At 36.0% G+C, this 13,010-nt stretch overlaps 1 protein-coding gene and 1 long non-coding RNA gene across 2 annotated transcripts; both read right to left on the bottom strand.

Moving 5' to 3' along the window:
• Nucleotides 1-6,962: 6,962 nt before the first annotated feature.
• On the bottom strand, nucleotides 6,963-10,179 carry LOC100991858 (uncharacterized). The gene is made up of 2 exons (XR_155153.6): nucleotides 9,631-10,179; nucleotides 6,963-7,342 (listed from the first exon to the last, which is right to left on the bottom strand). It is a non-coding gene; the product is annotated as an uncharacterized LOC100991858 (long non-coding RNA).
• A 372-nt stretch (nucleotides 10,180-10,551) lies between these two features.
• Nucleotides 10,552-11,843, bottom strand: LOC117975613 (keratin-associated protein 21-1-like). Its single transcript, XM_034936777.3, has one exon. It carries the CDS (start codon nucleotides 11,087-11,089, stop codon nucleotides 10,820-10,822), a length of 270 nt encoding a protein of 89 aa, XP_034792668.3. The 5' UTR covers nucleotides 11,090-11,843; the 3' UTR covers nucleotides 10,552-10,819.
• Nucleotides 11,844-13,010: the final 1,167 nt, after the last annotated feature.

Below are 13,010 nucleotides of genomic sequence, written 5' to 3'. Positions count from 1 at the left end.
AGTTGATCTCTCTTCTTTCTCTCTCTCTCTCTCACACACACGCAGACACATGCGTGCATACACACACACACACACACACTCTCACGCTCATAGGATCAATATTTATGGAGTGTTCACTGAGTCCCAGGCATTTTCTCAGCCATTAGTAATACAGCAGTACACAAGACCAAGTTCTTAGCCTCTTAGCCTTTTGGGAATTACATACTGGCATCTGAGTCTACTTGTAAAAGTTGTTTTTTAATGACTACCATGTAAAGTATGTTCATTCATGGCTTGTGAGTAATATATTGGGGTATTAGGAAGTTAATATTTATATAGTTAAACTAAATATATCATTTAGTTAAAATATGAAAAACATGGAGCATCTTTACATAGTTAAACCTACTAGTTTTCTAGCAGTGCCAGTGAAATAAAACAATAAATTATAATTTGAATGGTATTTAATCCACAAAACTCTATCTTCACTTTTTAAAAAATCATTCATATGATCAAAAAGAAAGGTACTAACAATACTACTGCATGGTTAGTGAATAATTCTCAATAAAATAGAGAATAAAATGGCCAACTACAAACTTATAAATTAAGCTTATAAGACATTGATTAAGCAACAAATTTAATAATAACTTGTATCATTTTCTGTGAAAAAATAAAGTTTAACAGGAGGTGTACATATATGTGATAAAATATTTGAACAATGAATATCGTTTCATTTTTCATGCGTTTATATGTAGCTATCAGCTTTTTTTTTGTCTATGATAAAATTGTGGGAAAGATAGAATAACTCTTACAAGACTAGTATTAACACTTCCATTTTTAAGATAAGGAAACGGGTTCAGAAAATACACATAAATATGGAAGAAAAATTAATAAATTATAAGAATATGATGTAAACCTATGACTGTCATCACCTTCTAATAGTTCTTAATTTTTCCAACTTAATCCTTTATGATATTATGTTCAAACTGTGGGCTCTAGATAAAATAGGAATATTGTTTTAAGTAAATATCTACTACTTACTGTCTGTGCTTTCTCCAGTGCTAAATAAAACCATAAATCAGTTTCCTTATCTCTAAAATTTGAATAATAATGGTAACCTATCTTATAGCTATTATGGAAATTGTTATTTGAAATAGTATACAATGTCTGTTATGTCAACTATTATTTAGCACAGACTCTATTGATCTTAATTTCACTTTTCTTTTAAATCTTCTCTTTCCAGGATATGTATGTATGCAGTGTGTGTGTTCGTTTTGATAGAATTACCAATCACCAGCCCTTACATTTTGGCAACACATTAAGCACACACAAAAAATAATGCCCATTTGTACTTTTCCCACTCTTATACTTTTGTAATATTAAAAATTGGTGACATAGAGCATGCAATCAAAACCTGCAGAACAATTATATAATTCTAATATCATGCATATCACTTCCATTGTTAGTAAAACTAACAATGTTAGCTCCACTTCAATTAAGCCGAAACTATCTCTGTAGCCTTTTCCATGTATTGCAGAAGCAATACCTTGTTGATATCATCAAATATTCCTGAAAGTCATTGCAATGGTAGCATAACTCTAACTCTAGGTTAGCACAGTGACACATCACATTTCTTCTCTGCTATTTTTATTTTTCTTAGTGAAGTAAAATTTCTTTATTCTTCTTTCAGCTTTTATTTAATTTCATTTTCTCTCTTAAGTGCTGTTTATTCATACATATTAACTATTCCTTGTCTAAAATTCTTGGAACCAGAAGTGTGTAAGATTTTGAATTGTTTGGGATTTTGAAATATTTGCATACACATAATGAGACGTCTTGAGGTTGAGACACAAATGTAAACACAAAATTTATTTTTCATAGATAGTCTGAAGCTAACATTACATAATATTTTTAACAATTTTGTGCATAAAATAAAGTTCTTGTACAGTGAACCATCAGAAACCAAAAGTGCTACTATCTCAGCCACCCACGTGAACAGTCTGTGGGGATTTTTTTTTGGCAACACCATCATTCCTAACTCTGAATTTATAACTACTGATAAGCATTTTCTTATATTTTTTTCACACATAAGCACTTAACCATAACAAATATGACATAATATTAATACAGTGAAAACATAATAGGTTTAGGGTAACTAATCAGCACACCAGCTTCACCAGAATACCTTTAACAGCTGTTAAACAACAGCAACAAAAAAGAAGAGCAGGCTTTCAGTCTCCACATAAGAAGCTGTGTTTTGATTAAAAGGTTACTGTAGACAGTATTTTATCTTTTGTAGGTGAGAAAAAAACACTAGAAACAGTCGCCAACCAGGAAGTGGATCCTCTAGGGATGAGGAGACATTCAGCTGGATGGCTTTTTTAAATGCTTCCTCCAGAATCATCTGTCTCATTAACAACACTCTTTATCTTAGAAGTCACTTTCTGATTTTATGAACTGAGAAGATTTCTGTTTCTGTTATGAGTGCACACTGCTTTAGGCCTTCAATAAGCTCATCACTTATTTTCACCATGTTGTCGTGGGCTCTTTTTCTGCAACATATAAATCATCTTCATGATCACTATTTTCATGATCACGTTGATTCGGAACCATTTTGGCTATTTGATCATCAGTCAATGAATGAAAAACTGCATTCTCATTATCACTGTTAAAAACTTCCTAAATTCCACTTCTTCCGGCTTACTGAGGGACTCTGAAGGTATTTTTTGCATATGTAAGGAGATCAGACATCGTTTTTTTTCCCTCACTTGATATGTGGAATCCTTCAAACCCACCACCTTATTCATCACCATCACTAAACTTGGTTACAGACTAGAGGCTATTCCAGACATGCACAACTGTGTCTTTAGTCACTTTATTCTAAGCATTGGCAGCAGCATAGATGGCATCCTTCATGCTAAACTTCTTTTGAAAACCTTCTACATTCACATCTCTGTTCACTGCTGCTAGCATGCTCTTCAAAAAAAGTGTTTTTATATTTACTCTTTATTGATCTAACAATATCTTGGCGATATGACAGAATTAATGAAGTCATATTTGGGGAAAAACACATGGCATAAAATTATTTTTGATGAGAATTTCAACAGGACGATGAGGAGAACAGTTGTCAAGGAATAACAAAATCTTGCAATCATCATCCAGTCCAGCGACGCTGCAGTGAGCTTGAACTGCTGGTACAAAATGTTTGTGAAACCAGTCAAAGAAGACGCCTTGATGATTCATGCTTTCTTGTTAGCATAATAATGGACTAAGAAATTTACTCCTTGAAAAGAGTGAGGATGCAAGCTTTTTCCTATCACAGGAAGTTTATACTTATGTTTGCCTGTTGCATTAGTACATCCCAGCCACTTATTCTGTCCTTGGCATACTTAATTCCTATAGTGGCTGTCTTATCAGCTATAGTCGATGTCTTTCTAGAGCAACAACACCAAAACAGAAATGAATGTTTCATCAGCATTATAGACTTGTTCTGGCATCAGGTCTTCATCAGCGATAATCTTGGTATACTCATTAATTAATTTATCTACAGCCTAATGTTCAGCAGATGCTTTATCCCCATAAATCTTTAAAAATGTAATGTCATGACTTTTCTTAAATTTTTGCAATCAATCTGTTTAATATTCAGAGTTCTCTTCAATTTTCTAGTTCATTGTAATAGATCTTTGCTAATGTCATGATCCACACACCATTAAGTGGCATGCTTTATAAATAAAGCATATTTATTTTTAGCTTTATTCAGTGGTTTTGTATTTTTCATTATCTTCTGCTGATCACTTTCAGCACAGATCTTCAGCAGTTTACCCTTAAGTTTCTTCAGGGGTATATATGTGTTTCTTCAGGGATACTAACATATCCACTTTGGTTACACAACTTACATATTTATTTTTAGCTTTATGCAGTGTTTTTGTATTTTTCAATATCTTCTGCTCATCACTTTCAGCACAGATCTTCAACAGTCTATCCTTGTGTTTCTCCATGGGTATATATGACAGTTATTCTACCACCATATTCTTCTGTAAGATGTTTCACACGTACACTGCTGTCCAGTTTCTCTAGCAACTTGACTTTCTCTTATATAGATAAACAGAAACGCTTTTATTTTTTCTTATTACCATTACCCACAGAGGTATTTGCAGACCTTTTTGACATTTTCAGTAATGTCTTTACACCAAAGAGCAGAGAATAAGCAAGAAAAAGCACAGTCAGTAATGCACATAGGTCTTGGCCCCATGTAGGGCACTGGTGGGAACACACATCCAGCCTGTGCATGTGCCATTTTATTACCCTTCGTAGAAGGGCATGGAGAAGATATATCACAGCTGAAGTGGGCTAAGATGGTCATTTTTCCTTGGAGATGCTGAATAAACTGTGGGTTGTGCCTTTTGACTGCAACCTATCACATGAAGTTAGGTGTGGAATTTTCCACTTGTGGCATCATATTAGCACTTAAAATGTTTCAGATTTTGAAGCGTTTTGCATTTCATATTTTCAGATTCAGACTGCTCAACCTACAATGGGTTCTGATATATTTCTTCACTTAATTTTTGTAGATATTTAGATTCTAGTGTTTCACTTATTTTAATAAAATACTTAATGTATATTTGATTTATAGTGAAGAAAAGCAATATGTAAAAAAGGAGAAATACAAAAATAGCTATTTATTATTGTCCTTTATCCACCACTGAGCTCTCATCTTTACCACTTAATCTGTGGGAAAATTTCATATTTCACGTATTTCTTGAAACACATTATCATGAGTTTAAAGTTATAGATGGTTTTTCGAAGAATGAAGGCTATGAAAACATTTGTCTCTTTGGTAAAAAACATTTTAAGGCAATTTTATGAACATATGAGTAGATATTTCCTGAATATCTATGATGATAACGCAAAAGAAAAATCCCCGGTTGTGACATAACAATTTGTAAAATACTTCAATTGGAGTAGAAACAATTGTGCAAATTACTTCATGTCAGTGAGGCTCAGTAGTTTACTCTGTAGTATGAGAAAATACTACTTTCTTAACAGTGTTTCTCTAAGAATTTAATTGCACATTACTTTGGAAAGCACTCTAAAAGTTTTTAAGTTTGAAATATGCCTAACATACAAAACAAAATAGAATAATGTAATAGACATCCACGTATTTACTTCCATATTCAACAATTTTAATTAAACTTGCTTTATATTATTTCTGAGTATTAAAGAGGGAGTCAAAATTTTCCTCTCCTGAACGATTTCTATTTTATTCTTTCCCTCTCTGGTGTCGCTGTGCAACTTTCTTATTCATATTTCACATTATCATTAAATATGTATGCTTGAACAATATTCAGAAATGTTTTATAATTTTTCTTAATTAATACATTTCATCATATTATACTTATTCCAAACATAGTGGTTTCTTACTCAACATTATACTTTTAAGATTTATTCCCATTGATGCATTTGGGTCCAGCATAATCAAGTGCTGTTTAATATTCTATGAAATAAATGTTGAGTAAGTTAAGGATACTTTCAGTTTACTTAATAGAAATTCCCGACAACCTTCCATTTAAATTTAGTGGTTGTTTTCTCAAATAATAAAGATTTGGACAGAGAGTCAGTCCCTAAATAATGTTATTGTAAGCCAGGCTCACTTCTTTCCATCAGCAATCCTCACATTCATTCTTAGACCCGTAGCCTCATAACTGAAAGGTAGTTGCTTCAATTCACCGTATTATGCCCTCACTATTAATCAAGAACTAGGCTGGTCTCCTATGTACAGCCCCTCAACACACACACACACACACACACACACACACACACGCACACACACGTCTTTATAGGAAGAGAAATAACGTTCTCATAAACCTCACAGGAGATCTCTCTTCAAATATTACTAACCTAGATATAATTTACATGGACTAAAAGGCAAAAGAGAAACTTTGAAAGTGTTTATTTGTTTATTTTCCATAGTAGAATGCCAGAGAAAGTGGCATATAGAGACTGACTTATGGCTGCTAATAATAACGTCTGCCAATAACATGTCACCATTTATTCAAGCATTTTTGTATTGGCCAATATTTAGATTTTCTTCAACTTTTTAATATTATATAGAATACTGAAATAAATCTCTTTGGGCATATGTGTAATGAGAGTGTCTATTTATGTACATATGTGCATTTCGGCTGCTCAGTATCTTAATCACCTTTATATGATTGAGAAACCTTTTATTTTGTACCTGTTGTTGCAATGCAGAGCTTGCCACCTACTATAGAAGCTGAAGATAACGGTAATCATTATCTCAGTCTCTGTTGCAGCTAGGGTATGCCCGATGACCTAAGCTCTATCAATTAGGTTAACCCACTCCCCAGAATTTTAATTATGATATAATGATACATTTAAGCACTATAAAATTCTCACTGGTAGCAATAGCAGTAGGGGCAAGATCAAGTTACTGAAACAATAGTGACATCCATGTAAGTTATAGCAACTTATCTTTAATGGTGGTGAGCGTGGTTTCCTCACTGAATCAGTTCCCGGCTCCAGATTTTGGACATTATCCTTGACTGTATAGAAACTAATAGTCTTTTGATGAATTTTTGTTTGTTTGTTTACATTAGGCTTAAGCAAGGGAATTGTTTTTGCCTTGTTGTATTTTGTTTTAACTTTCATTTGCATTATGTGATTGCTCAGGTGGGTACACATTTTCCACGTGTATTAAAAAGTAATATTTCCTCTTTTATGACACTTTTGTTTCAATATTTTGCCCAATATCCCACTGGATTATTTATTTTTTTCTTATTTATTTGTTGGAATTATACATGTATTCTAGATGCCAAACATTTACAAATGTTATAAACACTTATAAAATTTGACCACACCTTCTTTAAATTTGTGGTTTGTCTCTTGATACATAGTTACCATGTTCAGAAATATGGAAGAAACTCTGGAGATTTTGTATAGTGATTAAAATAACTTGGACTGTGGAGTTATTCATTCAAAAATATTTATTGAGTTTGTATCAATCTATATCCATAATGAGTAGAAACCACACAGTTGATTTAGACAGGAGAAATGTAATACAAAAGACTGGTAAACTTTGATAAAACAGTAACTCTAAAATACAAGAAAACTCTATATAGTACCCTGGAGCTGAGGGAGAGTATTCAATGAAGAAAAAATTTAGAAGGGGTGTTTTCTCCACAAGACTAGAGTAGTTGAAAAAGGTGCAGTGGCAACCCACTCAACAGCACCGCGTTTCACTGCTTTGCTCAGGTCAGAGCTATTCGGCAACTGCTGGACAATAACAATGGCAGAAAGCAATTCTCCGCGGCATAGGTTCCACACAGTTGAATCTCTTTCAGTGGATCTAGGTAAAAGGATATAGAAGGAGTGAGCCAATGACAAAGTCTTTTTTTTTTTTGAGACGGGGTCTCACTCTGTCACCCAGGATGGAGTGCAGTGGCGTGATCTCGGCTCACTGCAAGCTCCGCCTCCCGGGTTCACGCCGTTCTCCTGCCTCAGCCTCCAGAGTGGCTGGGACCACAGGCGCCCGCGACCACGCCCGGCTAAATTTTGTATTTTTAGTAGAGACGGGGTTTCACCGTGTTAGCCAGGATGGTCTCGATCTCCTGACCTCGTGATCCGCCCTCCTTGGCCTCCCAAAGTGCTGGGATTACAAGCGTGAGCCACCGCGCCCGGCTGCCAATGACAAGTTCTTTTTTTTTTTTAATGACAAATTCTTAACTGCAAGCAGGCCACAGGCAAAAGTTAGCAAGTGCCCAGGTACACAGGTGGGCAGAGGGAATCAAAAAACCTGTGGAGGTATGAAATCTGGAAATTGTGGTGTCCAAGCTGAGAAGGCTGCAGGAAGCCAGCCCCAGCTGTAGGATTCCTGAGGGACCTCAGATTCTGAAGTATAGCACCTCTAGATGTTCTCACACTCACACCACCCACTCACTGTAAGGAGTCAGGCACCATAGGAGAGCCCTTTCCTACAACATCTCTCCGGTGCCCTCTACTGAGAAGGCTTGAACACTGTGCTCACTATGCGGAAGTAAATACAAGAGGAATTCCACACATTATGGCAGAGTGATTGCGGGGTAAATTTGGAGCTGAGAGGCAATACATTATTTATTGACAAATGTGTGGCGTGCTGGCCAGCATAGTAGATGCTAAAATGTCATAGTAAAAATAAGAAATAAAATTATCTTCCCTATAGAAATTATACTTTTGTAGAAGATATATGATATTATCCAAAGAAATGATTAATAAAACAGTGAAGTTCTATGAAACAAAAATAGAGTGCTGTAAAGTGGAATGACATTTATTGAGGTTCAAAGAAAGTCTCCTGAACGACAATCATATGTTTGGGGAATTAATACTTAAGATGTATACTGAATATGTGAATATGAAGTATATTAATATTCCTATAAAGCTTGCATAGTAAACTGTCATAAATGTTTACAGTTGGCAGTTATTGGCAAGGCAGCTGATAACCGAAATTTAATAATAAATGAGACTGATGAAAGAGTAGAGAAAGATAAAAAGTCACATGAAGGAATCTTTTGATAAACACACCTGAAGAGTTTTAAACTGCTTGCAGGTCAATTAAGATGCAAATTAATATGTATTCAAAAGACAATATGTAAGTCATTCACGATCTCCATTAATATGGCTTGTGGGTGGCAGAATTCAGATTACAGAGAGTTAAACAAGTAATAATCTCATAGAACCAAAAGTGGAGATCATAACATAAATAACACATTGATTTTAATTTCCAACTCAAATTAAAAATTAGATTTCATATAAAAATTTGGATTATGGGTCCTTTTGAAAAATTGGAAACCTTATCAATCTTTCCCTAAACTGGCTTGAAAAAATATTCAACCAGGTTGCCGCCCCTCCTTGAGATTATAGGGTCCATACATTCTCTCTTTTTTTTTTTTTTATTATACTTTAAGTTCTAGGGTATGTGCACACAACGTGCAGGTTTGTTACATATGTATACACGTGCCATGTTGGTGTGCTGCACCCATTAACTCATCATTTACATTAGGTATATCTCCTAATGCTATCCTTCTCCCCTCCCCCCACCCCACGACAGGCCCCAGTGTGTGATGTTCCCCTTCCGGTGTCCAAGTGTTCTCATTGTTCATTTCCCACCTATGAGTGAGAACATGCAGTGTTAGGTTTTTTGTCCCTGTGATAGTTTGCTGAGAATGATGATTTCCAGCTTCATCCATGTCCCTACAAAGGACATGAACCCATCCTTTTTTATGGCTGCATAGTATTCCACGGTGAATTAGGGTCCATACATTCTGTATTTCATCACTGTCAGTATTGAACTGCATCACTTTTAATATTTCTACCTGGCCTTTCTAGCACTTGCACTCATGGACTCTGCAACATGCAGTTCTTTAAAGAAGATAATGTGGAAGATAAAAATGTGGTGTCTGATAGTAAAAGCGTTATGGTTTTTTTTTTCTTCCCTTTTTTTTCTTCTCTTCCTTCTTTAAAGAAAGTCAATAACTGATTGCCGAAACCAAGGTGTATACTGGTTGATATAAATAAGCCCATACATAGAGAGAAATTAGAGATAGAACTGAGAAAGTTGAACTCTATTTATGCCTATTTAATTACTGGAATAACACTTACCAAGCTACTTAAACTCTGGTGCTTAATGTCTTCACTTATACAGTGAGAATTAATACCCACTTCCTGAAGTTATCCTGCAGAATAAATGAAATCATGTTTCCAAAGCTTATAAATAGTTCATGACCAAGTAACTATTTAAAAACACATAAAGGAGACACATTATTAATATAGTAATCAACATACCACAGCGGCTGAAAAAGAATTAAACTGAAAGCACTAAGTTAGTCATTACACAATCCCAGGCTGTTTCATTAGGCAGTTGATGGTAACACATGGGGAAAGCAAAGGGACATCAAGACAATAAATCAAATACATTCACGTGCTGCTAAACAACAGGGATATGTTCTGAAAATTTGAGAAATGTATCATAAGGCAATGATGTTTGCCATGCAGATTTCACAGTGTACTTACATAAACCTGTATGATATAGCTTAGAACACACCTAGGTTATAAGGTATAGCCTATTGCTTCTAGAATACAAACCTGCACAGCATGTTACCATATTGGATAATATAGGCAATTGTAACACAATAATAAATATTTGTGTATCTCAACTTATTCAAATCTAGAAAAGATACAGTAAAAACACAGTATAAAATAATAATAATAAAACAGTACCTATATAGACCACTTAGCACGAATGGCACTTACAGGGCTGAAAGTTGTTCTGGGTGGATCAGTGAGTGATTAGTGAGTGAATGTGAAGGCCTGGGATATTACTGTACACTACAGTAGATGTCTTAAACATTAGGCATTAGGGTAAATGTATAAAATACATTTTATTTCTTCAATAATACATTAAACTTAGCTTACTGATAATGTTTTGCTTTATAAACTATATTTTATTTTAGCTTTTTGACTCTTTTGTACTAAAACTTTTTTTTTTGGAATAAAGAACCATTTTTATTACAAATGATTGACTTCCCCAATTGTAGATGTTATGATCATTAACACATTCATAACAGAGAATCAGAGATTAAGGGAGCAAAAGATAACATTTGGAAAACAGTCAGATGACACCGTGGATCCTATGGCCATGTTTTCATTCAAAGAAATATGAGGCTAGAGGTCCAAGACTCTGTCAAGCATGTAATTCTTGGATATGGAAATCTTGGAGTATGAATCCTGGAATCAGTATTATCTTTAGACGTGTCATTTTAGAAGCAAATGGTCCTCTGACAGTGATGTTTTAGCAGGAAGAATAGCATCTTCTAAAGCAAAATGGCCGGTAGCCACAGTAGCCAGAGCCAGAGCCACATCCACAGCCATAGCCAGTTCCATAACCACAGCCGTAGCCAGTTCCATAGCCACAGCCAGAGCCAGAGCCATAGCCACAGCTGTAGCCAGTTCCATAGCCACAGCCATAGCTGGAGCCATAGCCACAGCCATAACCAGAGCCATAGCCACAGCCATAGCTGGAGCCATAGCCACAGGAGTTGCCGTAGTAGTTGCAACACATGTTGTCAAGAGGAGAGAATTGAGATGGGTTTCAAGAAGATGCTTCTGAGGTGTGGACGTCTTCTACTTCCCTGAGACCTTTATATACTGTCAGTAATTGCCAAAGCATATCATTCATTCCCTGACTTAGCCAACAAATATTTAAACAATTATTATGTGCCAGTCACTGTTGATCATCAATAATATTTTGCTTAAAATGAGCCAATTATTTTGGAGACTCGAGTTTCATTTCAGGAACATCATTTTAATCTGCTCTGCCAAAGAACCATCTCAGTGAAATCATGTGCCCAAATATAAAGCTGATACTAATTTTCAAAATGTCCTATCAGTAGATCTATATCTTACATAACAAGTTTTGGGGGGATCATAACAAAATTTTATCCTTTTTCTCTCTCTCTCTTTTTTCCTAAAATATCTACCTCTACCCATAGGGAAAGAGACAACCCTATTCCCTTTCCTGAGTCATTACAACTTCTTTGCCAGACTTCTTTCTCCAACTCACTCTGCACTTCCACACCTACCCCTTGTCCAACCTCCCTCAAATCCCAAGAAACATATTCACATCTGATCATTCAAAGCCAGACTGTATGCTATCTGCAAGTGCTTCTTATATTTTCCTTCCATCCTCCAGGCAAACCAAGACCCTGGGGAGGCAGAGAAGCCCTCCTTTTGTCTCCCATTTCTTCAGCTATATAAGTAATTGTCATTGAGGAGCCTTTTAAAACCTAACCAGCTTCATTTTAAATATATATATATATTTTTTGTTGTTGTTGTTGTTGTTATACTTTAAGTTCTAGGGTACATGAGCACAGCGTGCAAGTTTGTTGCATATGTATACATGTCCCATGTTATACCAACACCGCTGTACCCATTAACTCGTCATTTACATTAGGTATATATCCTAATCCTATCCCTCTCCCCTCTCCCCACCCCTTGACAGGCCCCAGTATGTGATGTTCCCCTTCCTGTGTCCAAGTGTTCTCATTGTTCAATTCTCACCTATGAGGGAGAACATGAGGCGTTTGCTTTTTTTGTCCCTGTGATAGCTTGCTGAGAATGATGGTTTCCAGCTTCATCCACGTCCTTACAAATGACATGAACTCATCCTTTTTATGGCTGCATAATATTCCACAGTGTATATGTGCCACATTTTCTTAATCCAGTCTATCATTGAAGGACATTTGGGTTGGTTCCAAGTCTTTGCTATTGTGAATAGTGCAGGGGGGTGAGGCACCACCCGCGATGTAGGGAGTAAGAGCCAGCCCCTCTCCCCCACCCGGCTCTTAGGACCCCCATCGCAGGAGGGCGGGTGCCCCCCGCGATGTGGATGCTCATATCCAGGGGGCGATAGTGGGGTGATATTACTCCCGGATTTTTCCTAGGATCCTTTCTATACTGCCACCCTCGGTTCACACCCTGGGACATTATCTTCCATATTCTAGCAAGATGCGGCTTCTAAAGTCGCAGGGGGCATACACCCTTCAGTATTATTCGTAATTTTGTAGGGGAATGTTAAACCTGATGTCACAGGACTCTGTACACTGTGATGTTATTCCCAATATCCTAGCTTTACCTTAATAATAATGTCACATTGTGTGTACACCTTGTGGTGTTATTCTTATTCTCCTAATGGGAGGTTGCATTTATTGTCACACGGGGTATGTTCCTTTTGATATTATCCATAATGTCCTAGAGGGATGTCACCCCTTATGTCACAGAGTTTGTACACCTTGTGAAATTACTCGTATTATCCTCATAAGATGTCACTCCTCATATCACAGAGGTTGTACACTCCGTGACATTGTCGTCATATTCTAGGGAAATGTTACTTTTAATGTCACAGAGAGTGCACAGCTTGTGAAATTATTCGTTATAATTTTGTGGGATGTTACCCCTAATGTCACACGGCATGTACACACAGT

The sequence above is a fragment of the Pan paniscus genome, chromosome 14 (genome assembly GCF_029289425.2).
Source record: "Pan paniscus chromosome 14, NHGRI_mPanPan1-v2.0_pri, whole genome shotgun sequence".
NCBI lineage: Eukaryota > Metazoa > Chordata > Mammalia > Primates > Hominidae > Pan > Pan paniscus.
This window is presented reverse-complemented; position numbering and strand designations above follow the sequence as displayed.

Coding starts and splice junctions, on each gene's coding strand:
- LOC117975613 (XM_034936777.3), bottom strand. CDS start 11,089: ATGTGTTGCAACTACTACGGCAACTCCTGTGGCTATGGCTCCAGCTAT.